This window comes from Tamandua tetradactyla, chromosome 14, assembly GCF_023851605.1.
Source record: "Tamandua tetradactyla isolate mTamTet1 chromosome 14, mTamTet1.pri, whole genome shotgun sequence".
Lineage (NCBI taxonomy): Eukaryota > Metazoa > Chordata > Mammalia > Pilosa > Myrmecophagidae > Tamandua > Tamandua tetradactyla.
In genome coordinates, this window is record NC_135340.1 from 17,095,418 (window position 1) to 17,113,147 (window position 17,730).

The 17,730-nt window shown below is 56.0% G+C and overlaps 1 protein-coding gene and 1 long non-coding RNA gene across 4 annotated transcripts in view; both read left to right on the forward strand.

Annotated features, from left to right (window-relative positions):
• Positions 1-282: 282 nt before the first annotated feature.
• On the forward strand, positions 283-6,230 carry NKX2-1 (NK2 homeobox 1). 3 transcript variants are annotated; one of them, XM_077126927.1, is made up of 3 exons: positions 283-440; positions 1,697-2,082; positions 2,986-6,230. In XM_077126927.1, exons 2-3 carry the CDS (start codon positions 1,710-1,712, stop codon positions 3,729-3,731), a joined length of 1,119 nt encoding a protein of 372 aa, XP_076983042.1. In that variant the 5' UTR covers positions 283-440; positions 1,697-1,709; the 3' UTR covers positions 3,732-6,230. The 3 variants fall into 3 exon arrangements, with proteins under 3 accessions (XP_076983042.1, XP_076983041.1, XP_076983043.1); XM_077126926.1 differs by lacking the exon at positions 283-440 and adding an exon at positions 698-976; XM_077126928.1 differs by lacking the exon at positions 283-440 and adding an exon at positions 1,135-1,597.
• A 991-nt stretch (positions 6,231-7,221) lies between these two features.
• The window catches only part of LOC143655633 (uncharacterized), a 39,402-nt gene continuing 28,893 nt past the window's right edge, over positions 7,222-17,730 (forward strand). The window contains exon 1 of the long non-coding RNA XR_013162196.1: positions 7,222-8,020. This is a non-coding gene — a long non-coding RNA (uncharacterized LOC143655633). The remainder of the gene's footprint in view (positions 8,021-17,730) is intronic.

Below are 17,730 nucleotides of genomic sequence, written 5' to 3' on the forward strand. Positions count from 1 at the left end.
TCTTGCTCGCCGGATGAGAGGTGCCCAATTGAAGCAGAATGATCCTCATCTACTAATATCCACCGTGGCCACAAAGCGACAGGCCATTTACGCCGCCACTTTAAACAAAGATATTTGGTTATTCCCGGGGAAGCAAGTGCACTTTTGCATGGCTGAGCTCCGGGCGGAGGCGCGCCCCAGCCCAGCCTCCCCCCCACCCGGCTGCGGGCGCCTGGGGACTCGCCCCCGCCCCGCCCGCGGCCCCCGCGGGTGCCCAGGCTCAGTTCCGCGCCGCAACAGGCGGGCGAGGGCTCGCTTTGCTCTCTGTCCGCGCCCTCCCTGAAGCACCCGAGGGAAACACACCCCGGGCTCGGGTGCTGGGGCTGTGATGTGCTGGGAAAGTCAACTCCAGCCCCAGAACCCCGCGAGTCCGGGCGATGGGCGAGGGTCGGGGACACCAGGTTTGTTCGAGGTGGGGCAACCTCAGTGATAGCCTCTCCTGCTAGTATCTTCCAGTCTCGCCAGCGCTGGCGGCCAGCGGTGTGTGTGCTTGCCTCGGCCGAGTGTGGGGGTGGGGAGAGTGCGCCGCGTGGTGTTTGTTGTTGGGGGGGCGGGGATGGCGTGATGCGGGGGCCCTGGTCCGGGGAGAAGCCCCTGATCTGGTGGGGCGGGGGGGGCACGCGGGGACCCGGGACAGCCTCCCAGAGGCAGCCGCTCCCCTGCTTAGCGCCCCCTCCGCCAGCGGAGATTCTCTCGGGTAGGGGGAAAGGGGGCGGGGAGCAGAGGGGGTGTCCCTCTGACGGCGGCAGAAGAGGCCGACAGACTGACAGACACGCAGACCAACAGTGCGGCCCCAGGTTTCGTCCCTAGACTTGCTCGCCTCATTTGGTGGCAACTGGGGCTCCGCGCCGTGAAGCCCGATGTGGTCCGGAGGCAGTGGGAAGGCGCGGGGCTGGGAGGCCGCGGCGGGAGGGAGGAGCAGTCCCGGCAGGCTCAGGTGAAACCCCCACCCTGTCCCTCGGCCCCCTCCCCCTAAAATACCTGTTCCCGCCCGCCCGGGGATCCCCGGCCGAATTGGAAAGTGGTTTCCACTTTGTAACTCTGCAAGTTGGTTGCAAAGCAGCATTCACCTTCCTTCCTCCCCATCATCCCTCCTCCTCGGCTACTCCCCACCCCAGCCCCTGCCCTCCCCGCTCTCCGGTCCCTCCTCCTTCCCCTCCCCCACTTCCCCCAGCGCGCAGCCGGCACCCCACAAAAAAATGGGGTGGGGGTCCCCAGGGGAGGAGGAAAGCAGTGCTTTGGGTCGCGACTCTGCCTCTCTCTCTCTCTCTCTCTCTCTCTCTCTCTCTCTCTCGCTCGCTCTCTGAGACCTAAAATCCTGATAAATGAAACTTAAAGGTGTTTACCTTGTCATCAGCATGTAAGCTAATTATCTCGGGCAAGATGTAGGCTTCTATTGTCTTGTTGCTTTAGCGCTTACGCCCCGCCTCTGGTGGCTGCCTAAAACCTGGCGCCGGGCTAAAACAAACGCTAGGCAGCCCCCGAGCCTCCACTCAAGCCAATTAAGGCGGACTCGGTCCACTCGGTTACGTGTACACCCAACAAGATCGGCGTTAAGGTAACACCAGAATATTTGGCAAAGGGAGAAAAAAAAAAAGCAGCGAGGCTTCGCCTTCCCCCTCTCCCTTTTTTTTCCTCCTCTTCCTTCCTCCTCCAGCCGCCGCCGAATCATGTCGATGAGTCCAAAGCACACGACTCCGTTCTCAGTGTCTGACATCTTGAGTCCCCTGGAGGAAAGCTACAAGAAAGTGGGCATGGAGGGCGGCGGCCTCGGGGCTCCGCTGGCGGCGTACAGGCAGGGCCAGGCGGCGCCGCCGGCCGCGGCCATGCAGCAGCACGCCGTGGGACACCACGGCGCCGTCACCGCCGCCTACCACATGACGGCGGCGGGGGTGCCCCAGCTCTCGCACTCCGCCGTGGGGGGCTACTGCAACGGCAACTTGGGCAACATGAGCGAGCTGCCGCCGTACCAGGACACCATGCGGAACAGCGCCTCGGGCCCCGGATGGTACGGCGCGAACCCAGATCCCCGCTTCCCCGCCAGTAAGTGAGGCCGCCCCACCGCGGGGCCGCGGGCCGAGCGCGCGGGGCACCGGGACAGTCGGCGGGAAGGCGCGGCGCCAGCCGGCTGCGCGCTGGACATCGGGGTGGGCTGCCGGGCAGCGGCGCCAGGGAGGCCGGCGCGGTAGCAGGGGATTCTTCCCCGTGGCCGGGCTGGGGACCCAGGAAGCGGCACTTGGTGGGCCTGGGGTCTTGCGGGCAGGTGCTAGTATTCGGCATCTCCCAGGCGCGACCCGCCGGCAGCTCCGCTCTGCGCGGGAGCCCTCGGATCGCCCAGGGAGGCGCCCTGCGAGCTAAGGGAGAGGCGGCGAGCAGAGCGCGAAGAGGCGCGGCCTGGCCGGGCGGGAGGCCACCCTGCTGGGAGGGAGGGGGCTCGAAATGGGCCGAGCAGGTGGCCACACTGCGGCCCACAGGAGAGTGTGGCCAAGAGACAAAATGTCTAGGGGTTCGAGCTTTCGGGAGTTAATACTCCCCTCTTCGAAACTCCCACATTTGTGGTCTATCCTCGGCCCTCGGTTCCCGTCCTGGGACCAGTTCGCGGCCTCTGGCCAGCTATACCCGCACCTCCCGCCCAGGCTAGGAACGAAAGGCCAGGAGCGGCCTTCTCCCACTGCGTTTTTTTGGGGGGGTCGAACACCAAGACCAAGGGAGAGTCACCCAGGCCGGGGCTAGGGGCAGGGGGAGGCTCTCCTGTAAGTCCCTCGACGGCACGACCTCGGGCAGGCGCTGGCCACGCCGGGCGGCTGGACCATTCTGGGTGGACCGCGAGGCGGCCTGGGTGAGGAAGGAGCCGTCGGGGCGGGCCAGGCGGGCCAAGGGTGCGGAAGGCCGAAGTGGCCTAGCCCGGCCCGGCCCCGGCCGACGCTCTGCGTTTGTCGCTTACAGTCTCCCGCTTCATGGGCCCGGCGAGCGGCATGAACATGAGCGGCATGGGCGGCCTGGGTTCGCTGGGGGATGTGAGCAAGAATATGGCCCCGCTGCCGAGCGCGCCGCGCCGGAAGCGCCGGGTGCTCTTCTCCCAGGCTCAGGTGTACGAGCTGGAGCGACGCTTCAAGCAACAGAAGTACCTGTCTGCGCCCGAGCGTGAACACCTGGCCAGCATGATCCACCTGACGCCCACGCAAGTCAAGATCTGGTTTCAGAACCACCGCTACAAGATGAAGCGCCAGGCCAAGGACAAGGCGGCACAGCAACAGCTGCAGCAGGACAGCGGCGGCGGCGGTGGAGGCGGCGGGGGCGCCGGGTGCCCGCAGCAGCAGCAAGCGCAGCAGCAGTCGCCGCGCCGCGTGGCTGTGCCGGTCCTGGTGAAAGACGGCAAACCGTGCCAGGCGGGTGCTCCCGCGCCGGGCGCCGCCACCCTGCAGGGCCACGCGCAGCAGCAGGCGCAGCAACAGGCGCAGGCGGCGCAGGCGGCGGCGGCGGCCATCTCGGTGGGCAGCGGTGGCCCGGGCCTGGGCGCACACCCAGGCCACCAGCCGGGCAGCGCGGGCCAGTCTCCGGACCTGGCGCACCACGCCGCCAGCCCCGCGGCACTGCAGGGCCAGGTCTCCAGCCTGTCCCACCTGAACTCCTCGGGCTCGGACTACGGCACCATGTCCTGCTCCACCTTGCTATATGGTCGGACCTGGTGAGAGGACGCCCGGCCGGTCCTAGCCCAGCCCGCCGCGTCGCCTCTCCCCATCCCCCCCACCATCCAGATCACCCTCCTTCCGCTGCTCCAAGTGCTTCGACTTTTCTTAAAAAACCTATCCCCGTTTAGAACAAGGAAGAACACAAAAGCCAAACTGCTGGGCGTCTTTCTTTTCTCAATTTTGTGGGATTTTTTTTTTCCTAAAGAAAATAGTAGGCAACCAAGCGAATCCAATTCTTTAAGGAGTCTGTAAAACAGAGAAGGACATAAAGAGAACAGCTTTGGGGGTGTCTCTTAGGTGATTCTAATGGGTTTCCCACGCCCGGGCGGGGCGCAGTTTGGAGAAGGCCCTACTTCACAGGGCTCTGGACTCGAAAGATCGCAAACTTCACTCTTGGTGCACTCTGCCAGCAAAGCGGACTCGATTGTAAATACCAGGATTTCTTTCGAAGAGAGGGCGGGGGCTGCAGAGAGGAAAGACTCTTCCATAGAACCCATTCGTCACTGACACAAAAGAGCGCGCCCGTTACCGGCGCCTTCTGGCCGCCCAGCTCGGCCGGGTCTCCGTGGCCCCGGCGAGAATTGTCTTGTTTGATGTGAACCTGTAGCTGTAAAACACAGTCAAAAGTTGGACTAAAAAGCATAGTTTTTAGTAATCTGTACATTTTGTTGTAAAAAGAAAAAAAAAGAAAGAAAGAAACACAGTCCCCTGCCCCAGCCCCTCACATTTTTTATGGGCATTGACAAATCTGTGTATATTATTTGTCAGTTTGGTATTTGCTGCGTCAGTCTCTCTCTTTCTCTCTCCCTCTCTTTTTTGTTGTAACTTATGTAGATATTTGGCTTAAATATAGTTCCTCAGAAGCTTCTAATAAATTATACAAATTTAAAAGATTCTTTTTCTGATTAAAAACCCTCCTCTTTGTTTGGTTTTGAGTTGGTTTTAAATGGCTTTTGTTTTGGTTTGGTTTGGGGCCCTCATAGTTGGCTCCATGGGACCCAAATTATTTAGGGGCGCAAAGGATCTGGAGCCAAGAAAGGAGGCTGGGCTCAGGGTCCTTGCTCGGGGAGAGGGAATTTTTTTTTCCTCATAATTGAGTGGAAGCTAGCTCAATTGCCCAGTCTTAGGACTCATGAGTAAGGAAGAGAAAAGTGAACTACTTCCACCAGGAAAGTGAGGGGAAAGGGGGAGGGGGGCAGAGAGAGAGAGAGAAAGACCAAAAACTGCTTTCAGAGTCAAGTTTGTTTTTAGAAACCTCAAAAGTATCTGCTGTGATCTTACACAGCTGAACCAACATTTTTAAATAGTGGATCGGGACCCCGTTCTAAATAACTCTGAATTTTTACTGAACGAGTGCCCCCTTTACTTCTAATACACTGCGGAGCCCCTTCTCAGTTACAATTTGGTGAGAGGCTGTTTTCCAAAGCTGATGGGAAAGTCGTTACTGGGTTTTGTTTCTGCTCTAAAAGAGCCATTTCCTCACAGGCCCAGGCTGAGGACCCCCATCTTTTCGAGCTCACTGAGGCCTTGGTGGTGTCTAAGCCTCGGGCAGGGGAAAGCACCCGGCAGGATTTGGGGCGCTGAGGTTTCTCTTTTTGTTCCAGGGGTTCCCATCTCTGGGCTCCTACATCTTTTTAATAACGAATCTTTCTCCTGCCCTCAATCCCCCACCTGTCTTCTCTACATCCTTCCTCTCCCCGACAAAATATCATCTTTGATCCCTTTCTTCCAACCCCCTAATTTCCTTGTCTCCTCGGCGCCCAGATCTGTGGGGGTAGGGTGAGGTGGAGAAAGGTTAGGGAACTCTTAGAGTTATAGGGCAAAGCTCTGTGTGTGTGTGTGTGTGTGTGTGTGTGTGCGCGCGCGCGCACACTGAGTGGTAGTGGACAGAGAGAAATCATAATTCCTATAAGGGCTGCTGCCTTTTAGCTCGTTGGCGCTCCTAAGGCACCGGTGATGCAGCCCTTGAGGAAAGGCGGTCAAATCGGTTGTAGATTGATGCCTCTCCCTGCACTTTTTCTTTAAGGACTTGGAAGAGTTCGGTTGAGGGGGAAATATTCATATTTGGCATGTGTTCACTTCTCACCTACACTTTCAACTTTTTCATTCTTTGACTCGCACTTTCAGCCTTTTGCTCCTTCTTCATTTCCTTCATCTTCCAATCTCTCCCCCACCCCACCTCCTCCGGGAGCTTGTAAGAGAGATCGACTGGCCCAGGGCCTTGCTCCCTATCCAGCAGCCCTCCGGGTTGGCTTCCCGGGCACTTCTCTCCAGAGGTGCAATTAGGCCTGGGGGGATTAGATGGACTTTCTACCCCAGAACCCTGGGGCTGTGGCTGCTGAGATGAGGCTTCCAAAATGGAGAGAGGACTGGGAGATTCTGAGAGGGTTGGTTGTGTTCACAGAAATCTCAGCAGGCCTCTCATTTTGGAAAGCAAGCAAGCAAACAAACCGGAAACTTGGAAGACTTGAGTTGGAGGGGGCAGCCGTGGTCCGGGGACAGGGGGTGTAAGCAGCCTAGGACCCAGCTCAAGCCCGAACTGGGCAGGAAGAGGTGGGTACCGCAGCCGCTGTTTGGTTCTAAGAGGCCAGTTCTGTCGAGGTGGGAGCTTCGCTCAACCTGTCCCCCACCCCCACCCCCACTCCCACCCCCACCGCCAGACCAAAGCAAACATGGCCGGGAGCGCAGTGGCGGTGCCCGGCTGTGGCCGCGGCGGCTGCCTCTCCCCTCTCCCCCCGGATTTGGAGCAGACCCTTGACAGTCAATTTTTTTTGGGGGGGGGGTGCTGTGCCACCCTGGTCTTATCACCCGTGCACTGGATGGAGTGTCCATCAAATACATTCTTCGCCCCGCTCTCTGAAGTCGGCTCAGTTTGAAGTCTGTTTACTCGTCCCGGGGAAAGGTGAATTCGGTAGGGTCTGCGGATGGGACCGAGACAATCAGTGCCCCGGCCGCGTCCCATCAATCACGCGGGGTTCCCCGCTCGCGCTCCGGGCCGGGAGCGCTTGTCGCAGCTGCGGGAAGCGGCCCTGGGAAGCAATCCGAAACGTCTGGTTGGAGAAATAGGTACGCACTGGGCGCAGCCCCAGCGGGTCGGGCAGCCTGCGCCGCTCGGCCCCTTCACCCTGCGAGCCCCTGGGGAGCCGGCCGTCGCTCTCCTCCGGGGTCCTGCAGGCGCTCGGCCCCGGGGAGGGTTTGGCTTCCTCTGGGGGGATCCAGCCTCTGGGAAGGCCCGGACGCTGCGGGGCCCGGAGGAGCCGAAGACTTCCTACGGGTGGGGGCCGCGCAGCTGGCTCCGAGCTCCCCTCGAAGCTGAGCGCCCTCGCCCCCCCCCCCCCATCCCACCCCAGCCCTGGGCCCCGACCGCGGAGGGGAGCCGGGGAGGTTTTGCCAGCGGCATCCTCTTGCCTCCTGCCTCCTCTCCCACCCCCACCCCCACCCCCACCCCCACCCTCCGAGTAAACACGAGGACTTTGTCGAGAGCCCTGAAGAACGGCTCTAGTGGCTTGGGGCCTGAAACCCCAGTCTTGGCTTGTTGGATGTTTAGCATCCCAAAGCGCTCCCCGCCCCTACCCCAGCCGGAGAAGCAGCCTGGGAAGCAGCCCTCTCGGCTGTCGGGCAGGGCCTGGGCGAGGCTCAGGGGAGGCGAGAAGGGCCCTGGAGAGATGCTGTGGGCAGAAGGGAAGGGTCCGGTCGGCGGCCACCCCCACCGGGGCAAAGCGAACCCAGCTGGGGTCCTCAAGGCCAGGAGGCGGGGTGGGGTGTGCGGAGCGTCAGGGAATGCGCGGCAGTGGAGACAGCGGCTCCGGAAGAGGGGCCGGCGGGGTGGGGGTTAGCACGCGCCCGCGGGTGAAATCCGAGCCAGGCCCAGGCTGACTCCGGGAGAAACGCCCCGGGACGCAGACTCCTGGGGGTGCGGGAGGGGCCCGCGCGATCCAGCCCGAGGGCCCCGCACCAGGCGGCTCTCCTTCTCACTGCTTAGGGCCTGGCCTTGCAACGGGGAAGACTTGTTCGGGAGCCTGCGAAGGATTTGCAAACCTCCTGAGGCAGGGCTTAGGGAGCCTCCGTGACCGCGCAGGGTCTGGCATCGGGGGCTCGCATTTTGAGGCCCCCAGTGGAGAATTGCCAGGCCGTCCAGCGGCCGCGCGCGCCGGCTCGCGGAGGAGAGCCCGGAAGGGGCCGTCTCCAGGCGCCAGTGCACCAAAGGTAGTACGAGTTGCTTCTCAGGCGATCCGAGATAGGAGGAAATGAGAACGGGGTCTTCTGACTTCCAACTCATTAGGGACCAGGTAAGGTCAATGCTTTCTCTATTATGTCTTTATCTTAAAAGCAGGTCAATTTAAGATAAGGGAAAAAAAAAAATCCAGGGTCTGTGTGAACTGTGCTGATAAAGACTGACCCCTTTCCTGAACTAAAAGCAAGCCAGGCAGAAATTCATTTTCTATAAACAAGAGAGTTGTGCGAAGCTGTCTTGAATTCTGATCGGCTTCTCCCATCTCTCTGGACATGGCTCCCCCTCCGCCAATTATTAGAGCAACTGAGCAGAATGAGCAGGCGATACTTATTTGTGGAGAACCAGAAAACCTGTGCGGAAAAATGTGAATCTGAGATGACATAGCTCTTAGGAATGGTTTCCTTGTTTGTTTGTTTCATTCTTTTAGAATGGAATGAAAGTGACAGGCGTGGGTATGAGGAAGGATGGGGCTGAATACTTTCCCTACTCAACTGGGTTGCTGTTACAAGACGTAGAACAAACAGCTCCTTCCTCTGGTCCACCCCATGCCTTCCTGGCAGGTGTTTGGGGTTGTGCAATCGTGCAGTTGTGTTCCTGCTGTTTCTCGCTACCCCTCTGTGGGCTTCGATATTAGCTTCTATCTCACTTGGAGCACAGAAAGGTTTCTGGAGTCTTTTCTACCAGCGGAAAGTGTCCTGTATGCAGTCACTTTCTCCAGAGAGTTTTCCACCCAAGAAGCAGGGAGAATTGTGCATGGGCAGGGATAAAGGAAAGCATATATTTTATCGAAGGTAAGGGCCAGAGCCTGTATGTGCAACCCCCCACCCCATAAAGTTGAGTTTTTGAACTTTTCTTGCTGATTCTCAGAGGCAAGGAGGGGAAGCAGCCTCAGCAACTTGGCAGCACAGCTTCTGCCTCATCCGAAGCCACACTGAAGTGACCGGCTGCATTTCTCTCTGATAGTGACCTAATGCCCAGTGTGGAAGGCATCTAGGCACTGCCCTTCTCCTCGCTGGTCAGTGTTGCCCATTTGCTCTGTTTCCTACACATGTATTATCTTTGCTGTTAAGAACTATAGCAAACTGTGAGGTTTCAATCCCTCTTCCGGCTTTTCTTTTTTAGTTGTTTGCAGGATACTGCAATCTGAGTTGATACAATTAGTGCTCTGCATAAACATAAACAAAAATATTGCAGGCAATAGATCTTGTTAAAGAAGAGTCTTTCTACCACCATAAAATTCACATCTGATTCTGCTTACTCTGTGTGTAGGTATAACTGGTTGAATACAGATCCCTGTATGTATGTCTAGAAATATAATCATATAAGTATTTCATACACAGTATGTATTTATGTTGGATATCTACTTTTATAAAATATTTAAAAAGAAAAGTTTTACTATAAAAATATCCTAGTAGGGAAACTTATAGCATATGTTAGATGCAAAGAAGTTGAATGCATTTATTACCCCAAATAAGATGTTTCATCAAACTAGGTTTCCCTTAAAAATCAAATAAACTTTTTTTTCTTTAGTTCAGCTTACTTTAAATTGGAATATTTAATATTTTGCCATGTGGAATTCTGGAGAACAAATTATGTTGTGGGAAATATTAATTTTTTTTCTTAAACAAATTGTGCTTGGTACTGAGACACATAGCTGTGGATGTTATTTCTTGAGGCAGTCTATGACAAAAATTGTCATTTGCCATATCAACAGAAATTCTTAGTATGAACCCTACTGCCAAGCTAACAACAAAAAGTAAGTGGAAATGTTTCTGCTCCTTATTCATCATCACTATCTCCGCCTTCACGGAGTAGTGGAAATAAGCGGACAGGTCAGAGTGTAGTCGGATAAGAGAAGAGCAAACTTTTCTTACTCTCCCCTCATTTCATACATTTCAGGGCAACTCTGTCTTTGCTAGAATACACAGTCGGTAACACCAGACTGTTGGCGAAGTGTTTTAAATTACATGTATAGGGTTTTTGAAGAGTGTTGGTAATGTCATTGCTACAAAATCAGAGATGTCATGATATGAAAAGTGTCCTTGGGCACCCTTCCCCACTTGCCTTGCCCTGGAGCCATTATACGGAAAATCACACAGAAGGGCGCTGCTTCCACCTTTGCCTCGCATCCTCCCTCCCAATGCTGCTGCTTCAAGATATCTAAAGCTCTGGGAAAACAAGGGCTTATTTGGCCCGGCGTGACTGATTTACCTGAGCTCTCCCGCACATACCCGGCTGAGTGCGCGCGCGCGCAGATGTAAACCTGGGAATTACCGTAATGACACGAAGAGGACCGAGACCTGGTTCCCCCGAGCTGGCTGCACGCTCTGCCCTAACCCAGGAGATCGGATCAGTGGTTTAACGAATCTGCTTGGGTCTGTGTGTAGCGCTAACCCCGCACAGTTAGGGTCCTCTCAGACCCGCACCCCCACCCCCACCCCCAGAGCACCAGTTTTCCAAACAGATTGCAGTGGTAGGCTTTTTCAGAGTCTGCAATCCTAGGGGATTAAACCTCTTTCCCCGCTTGGCCACTCGAAGGTGCCTAGCCGTCTGCAAGTCCTGGATGAGGACAAGGGCGGGGGTGAGGGGGGATGTGTAGGGGTGGGCAGTTAGGCTCCTTCCTTCCCTTCTGAGTCTGCCTAAGAAAATACTGCAGCTCTTGCGCCACAGGCGCACACAAAGCATTCAACTCCGCCTCCAGTCAGGGCAGACTGAAGTTGTAGCTAGTTCATTACTACCCACCAACCTGCTATATTAACTGAAATGTCCATTACCCCTTCCTGGAAGGACTCCTGAGGTGCAATAAACCTTGGAAGTGCTGCAATGTATCAAACCTACAACTCACACAGCACTTAAACTCAGATATCTCCCTACAAGTCCAAGTACTTTGGCATCATGCTGAAATCAAACCTGGGAACTTCCTAGGAATATCATTTAACAAACAGCCAACCCACCCACAGCCATAATCTAACACTGGATAGGAGGAAAGAGAAACCCTTTGAGAATTATTGAAGAAAACAAGTACCTTCACATATTCTCAAGAGTTAATATTAACCTTTCTGCATGCAATGTTTTCTAATAATTACAATGCCACACAAGTAGTTTTTGAAAATTCTAAACATGGATGTGGAAATTGGGAATTTGTGCGTATGTAACCCTGTTCGTTGGAAAGAAAGGAGAGGAAAAGAGAGAAGGGACCTGGGGGGGGGGGAGGGGAGGAGAGGGAAAGGAAAAGGAAGACCTGCGTCTCGTGAGAGCTCAGTAGGTTCTGCTGGTGTTTGTGTGCAGCTGAGTTTTACTGCTTATATAGGTCTTTGGGTCAAAGTAATTGGGGAGGGGTGGGTGCAACGTGGGGTGTATGTAGTGTTTGAGGGGTGATGCTAGTGGGGAGGTCCGGGGAGATGGCTGGGAGGTGCTGTACCACGTCTGAGCGTGGGGCTGGTAACACAATGGAAACGTAATTATCTGGCTGGAACGTGCTCAAATGGCAAAAAGTTGCAAAATAGATCGGCCTCCCTGAGAAGAGAGGGAGCTGGTTACAGAGGTCTGCAGCCATCATCCTTTTTTCAATACATTTTAAACAAGAGGATCTAGTGAGTGATTCCGATTCAATACACATAATCAGTTTGCAAGTCTTATTTCCATTTGAAAACAGGGCCATTTGCAATCATAAGAGCCGGACACGCTGAAAGATACTGAGCGCATTCCGAGCAGATGATGGGTGACAGAATCTGTAGACAAGCACTAAATATTTTCTTCCAGCCTCAGACCTTGTGGATCAATCTTTAATCCCGATGTGCTTTTAATCGAATATTCCTATTGAATATATAACCGAACTGCTTAGAAAGGAAGAACTTTGAGCTATAGTGAGACTCCAGGACTGGTTTTGTAAAAATAAAATAAAAACCGGCAAGAACGGTGACAGAGAAACCGTGTAGATCGTGCTTCTCCTCTGTGCGGGGTAACGGTCATTTAACAAATACTTACTGGGTAAAGGATTTGATGGCAAATTTGAACTTGTTCTTCAAGGAAGAGCCACCAGAACGGGTGGCCCAGAGCTAAAATTAGCCACCCGGGACGGCGAAGCCCGGCCCGGCGCTGCGGGGCGAGCAGGACGTCCGCTGGGCTCCGGGGCGGGGAGTGCGCTGGGCGCGCGGAGCGCGCGGAGCCCCGGGGTCAGCCCAGCGGCCGCCCAGCTGCGCCGCCAGAGACCCGGGCCTTGCAGCCCCGCGGCTCCGAACTGGCTGTCAGGGATCTCTGCTGGAAGTGCGGGCACTTGAAATCTCGGCCTATTTTATGGTCCCTCATGGTGGAAAGTTTTGGTTTCCAGGGCCAAGAAGAGCAGCTGCCCGCGGCCTCCCCTCCACCGCTCAGGTCCAGGCCTCACGAGCGCCCCTCCCCAGCCCGCGGCGCCCCCGGCCCGGCCCCGGCCCCCCGCCCAGCCAGCAGCCTAGAGCCTGCTTCCTGCCCGGCTCGCAGCTCCTGCTCTCCCCGCCCGGACTCCGGCCGGTGACGCTGCGTTCAGCTCCGCGCCCGCGCCCGCGCCCGGAACGGCCTGGGCTCGGCGCTGCTTGCTGGCCCGGGGCCCGCGATCCCTTCTGGAGCCCACACCGGGAAGTCTGGGGTGAGGAGTAAAGATCCCCGTGGATTCCGAAAGCCGAATACATAGGTTCGCTGGGTCGCGATGATGATGCAAACTTTAACTTGAAATTGTCGCGTTTTGAAGATCCTGAAGCACAGTCTTTCTTTGAAAGACAAAACCAAACAAACCCGTGAACTGCTGCTGTTTCCCTGATGAGTTTTTCCTAAGGAAAAGGCGAGGTTCTGTCCAGATACTAACAGCTAACGAACTTTCTAATAGGCCGAAAGTCAATCTAATAACAGCTCGTGTTTAATGCGGATTCCATTTTTATTTGAAAAGGGGCTAACGTGTTAACTTTGTCAAATTGGTCCTTTTAGAAAAGCTTGTGTTTCTGGATGTCCTAGCAAAATATTTTGGCCTATGTGAAGCCTGGAGAACCAATAGATGGCATGTGTGTGTGTGTGTGTGTGCATGTTGGGAGGCAGATTCTGCACAGCTCCTGGCCCTGCTTTCTTGCTTTTCTGGAAACCTCATCCTAAAAGCCAGCAAGAGGGCAGGCCATGGTGGCTCAGCAGGCAGAGTTCTCGGCTGCCATGCCAGAGACGTGGGTTCAATTCCTGGTGCCTGCCCATGGAGCCAAATTATAGAGACCACACAAAACTAAAGGCACTTATTCCCCCTCCCTACACATACTCCTCCCTCCCCAGGGTCTAACCTCCCTGGACTTTTTTTTCTCTAGAACCCAAGCTGTGGATAGACAAGAGTGGTCCCAAGGCATTAACCAAAAGGGATGGGGGCGTCGCCACTCACAGCCAGGACCAGCAGAACTAAATCTCCTGGGAGAAAGGAGAGAGAGCTCCCCTGACACTAATGCCCCAGCTTAGGCTTGGCTGGATGGACAGAGAGAGATGTACAGAAACTTGCCTTAGAAGCAGCAGAGAACCAGAGCAGGCTCCCAGGGCTGCAATTTCTGCCACTTGGCAACCCCACAGAGCTATAGTGACCACAGGGCAAGCAGAGTGGTGGGCATTTTTACCAGTTGTGGTTGATTTGTGCTGATCCTTTCACATCATCCTGGGCCTGCCTGCATCCACGTGCTCAGGATTGCAGGGTGAGGTCTTTAGGTGCATTCCAGGCACGGAAAAAAAACCTTCTTCAGGGAACCACCCTCCCTGCCCCAAGGCAGACACGGAAAGCCCTCATTAGGACCCTAAGATCACCCGCAGGAGCAGTTTGTTATTATATTTATAGCCTGGTGTGACTTCATTATCTGCTTTTCACTTGTTTCCTCACCCTTTCCCATTATCCGTTCTTCATTTCAATGCCTGTGCTGTACTTGCTTCCGTGTCCTATTCCAGCCTCATAGCTGCAGTCTTACTTCATAGACAATTTGCTATCATTTTCCTAATATCAGCACTAAAAGGAAAAACAGATAAAATGGATGGGATAAGCCCTAAAGAATGAAAGCAAGTAAAGCCCATATGGGAGGGCAGTTGGGGTGGGGGTGGGGGTGGGTGGGTAAGACGCCCAGAGAATAGTCAAGGTCAACATTTCAGAGAACTACCAAGAAAAAAAAAATGATAGAAGTAAAGAGAAGCTGCAGTCTGGAGAAATTCAATTAATATCAGAACGAATACAACCTCGACCTAAGGTGCACCCGTGGCACGGACAAGCATAGAGTGGAACGACGAGAAAGTAGATAGTGCGTACGATGGTCTTGCCCTGAGCGAGGGGAAAATCTAGACACCTCTGTCTTCCCTTCTGCCAGGCTTTAAGAGTGGGGACCAGTCAGCCGGAGGAAATTAAGGGACTTTGGAACTGAGTGTGCCAAGGACGGGGATTCGACTCCCAACCCCCTGCCTCTATCTCTGGGCAAGCCAGCTCCGGGCTCTGCACCCAGACAAGGAACAAATTCATGGGTACCTGGGGCAGAGGGCGCAGCAACGGAGAAGAGAAATAGTGGCTTCTGGAAACATCCGTGGAAACAGACCGAACTTCTTTCGCACATGTGCCCCTCCCTTCCTCTCTGCAGTTGGGAGAAGATACTTTAGGAAAAGGGGAGCTCCTCGGCCTTTTCCGATGCTGTCGAGTGAGCAGCGCCCCCTTTCGTCCCTCCGAGCGCGGTCTGTTTGAGGCGCCACGTGGGGGGCGCCCTAGCAACCTAGGCAAATGGCCGGGCTCTTCCGCTGGGATTCGGAGGCAAACCCGCCCCTACGGCCTTCACCTTTGGGTTCTGAAGCGTTTGCCTGGATGGAAAGGCAGGTCCGGAAGGGGCGAGTCCTTCCCCGTACCCGGGTGCGGCGGGTGCGACCCCCACGCGCCGCCCGCAGGCGCCACGGAAGACCCGGCAGCTCCGCGTCCCGCTACCTCCCGGGACCCGGACGCGTCTCCCCCTCCCCCTCCCACCACCCTTCCCCCACTTCCAATCCCCAGCCGGGGCCAGCCCGGCTCCCCCGGGCGCTCACGATCTCCCAGACCCGCGATGGCCCCCCGAGAGGAGGCCGGGGCTCGCCGGGCCGCCGGGGCCGCTGCCCTGCAGGGAGGATCCGGGAGTCTCCCTGCTCACCCACCCCCGCCCCAACTAAACGCCATCGACCCGTCGCGGGAGCTTCCCCAGGGGCCAGGGTCCAGGGCCTCTTCCCTTTTTAAGGGTCCCACACCAGTGAGTGTTATATTTTAGCTGTAGGACATTAACCCTTTTGATGCCCCGGCATGACGCCGTGTCCGTGAGGATCCCGGAGGGCGGTGACCGCAGAGGTGCACGGTTGACACGGCCCGGGAGGCCCAACCCCGCGCTCCCGCCGCACGCCCGGCCTGGCTGGGGATCGAGGTCCCGGCCCAGTGCCCGAGCGCTCGCCGGGGCGTCTGGGCGCGAGAAGGGCCGCCCGCACCCGCCCGCACCCGCCCTCACCCGCCCGCGGGTCCCAGGAGCCCGGGCGGCCCGCACCGGGATTCCCCGCTCGGTGGCGGCCCCGCCGTCGGGGCTTTTCCCGAGAACGTGGAGGCGCCGCGGCGCGGAGGGGGCCCGGCCGCTTCCCCACGCTCGCGGGTCCTGCGGAGCTCGAGGCCGGGGTCTGCAAGCCCAGAGCCGGGAGCGACAGCGTCCTCCCTCGGCGACCCGAGCGCTCGCCCTCCCTTCCCGGTTATGTTCTTCGATAATTTCGGAGGCACAGATTTCGATCTTTGGGGAAACTTTGTCGCATCGCTCCTAAATTCAGAAACGGAGTCTTCAAAAGTATTAATGCGTGCGTTTACTTTTTTCTAGCATTCAAATGAATGCGAAGCCACGGATCGAATCCCGTCACTCATTTGGGGTTAGCTTCTCCCGATATTTCACACGGAAAACAAAACTGGGTCCCTCTTATTTGTACTTGTCCTTAACCTTTGCAGCAACTGCAGTAGAAGCGGCTCTGTCCATTCTCTAATAGATTTTGCCAGGGGCTGGTGACAGAGAACTGATTTCTTTTCTATTAGGGTTTAGCACATCTTTGTTGAAGGCCCGTAGAATGACCAGGGATTAAATTTGCATCTCTTAGACGCCCTGTGTGGTCTTTGTGCGAAGCTTGTAACTGTTAAAAATGACTTGTTAGGAAGCGTGTGGGCTCTCATCGCTCTCCTTTTGACACAACGATTGTGAAATTCAGATTGGCCCTGTAGGATTTAGTCCGCAGATTCCACCTGAACCCTAAGCAATTAGACCCTAATCTCACTGCAATCATATTTGAGTTAGGATTTGTTGCACTTTGTTTATTTCAATTAAAAGTAGTGGCATAATTTTTTCCCCTCAACGTTTAAAGTGAAATCTCCAAGCATAAAACCTCAGGACATTTTAGCAACGGATTTTGTGGTCACGGGAATTTCTTTACTCGTGGTTTCCTCCTACTCTTTACTCCTCGGCCCCCGCCCCCCACCCCCCCCCCCATTTAAAATAACTCTCCTTTCTTTCACCCGTTGCTCCCTAATATCTCGAACATCTTCGCAGGGTTGACTTCGCAGGGTCGCGGGGAAAGAATCGCGTGGAGAATGCTCCCAGCTGCAAGGGGCGCCCAAGCTCCGGGCGTCCCCCTAAGACCCCGCCAAAGCCTCTCCGATCCCTGGTTGCCGGGGTTCTCCCTACCCCCAGGGCGGTTCCTGCGGGGCGCCAAGACAGAGGCCGTCGGGTCGGCCACTTTCTTTCCGCGGCAGAGTGGAGCGCCCGCTGCAGGCCCCGCGTCCCCGGGTCCCCGCGTCCCCGCCCCCGCCCCCGCCCGCCGCGCGGCCCCGCGCCCGCGGCGCGGGGGGCCCTCGGTACCGCGGAGGCGGCGCGGGCAGGGCACCCACGCGCTAGCGGAACTAGCCTCGGGGTCGGACTACCGGGCCTCGACGGGTCTTCGGCGCGCAGAGTGTCCGCCTCCGCTCCGCCGGCTTTTCCTGCGTCTCTGCCAGGACAGCGCGGAGGACCTGGGGACCGCGGGATCCTGGTCCCACGATCTTCCAGGCTCCCGGGCTGGCCCCTCGCCTCTCCTCGCCGGGCCCCCGCGGCCTAAAGCGCAGGCCTCTGGGCGCGCGTCCCGCCAGGGGATCAGGAGCCCTGCAATTCCCAGGACACCGTTCACCCCGCAGGGCCCCAGGGGCGCCTGGGGTTGCTGTCGTCGGCTTTCCTTAGTAGCATGTCTTCATCTGAGGCGACTTTATCGTCTTCGTTTATTTATCTGGTGCGACGTGGTCACTTCGATTTCCTCGACATGTCTCGTTTGGGAGACATGTCAATGGCTTTGGGTTATTGTGGTTTTATTTTGTTTTTTTTTCATTTTGAATCGTGACCATTTATTTGCTCCTAGTGTGTTTGATTCGGTTCCCTAAGTCATCGCTTCACTTTTAGCAGTTAATAATAACGTTAAAGTCAACCTAGATTGTAAACAAAATGAATTTTCTGACCCGGAGGATTTCAATATCACTTTTTTTTTCTTTGAGAGGGGAGAAATGGGACGGTACTTTTACCCAATAACCTTAACAGCAGCTCTCTCATTTTTCACTTGTCTCTAGACATTTAAAATTTTTATCTTTGATTCCATAAGAATGAAGGAAAGTCATCGTGCAAACTGCGTCGGTAACCAAAAATTTTTAAGTGAGGAGAATACTTTTGTTGAGACTAAATACTACGTAAATATAGTGCAATATTAACAGGTGACATGCTCTTCCAG

Excerpts from the sequence above, each read along its gene's own strand:
- NKX2-1 (XM_077126926.1), top strand. The coding sequence starts at position 900 with ATGTGGTCCGGAGGCAGTGGGAAGGCGCGGGGCTGGGAGGCCGCGGCG. Across the intron at positions 977-1,696 it reads AGCAGTCCCGGCAGGCTCAG|CCGCCGCCGAATCATGTCGA; the intron begins GTGAAACCCCCA and ends TTCCTCCTCCAG. Across the intron at positions 2,083-2,985 it reads AGATCCCCGCTTCCCCGCCA|TCTCCCGCTTCATGGGCCCG; the intron begins GTAAGTGAGGCC and ends TGTCGCTTACAG.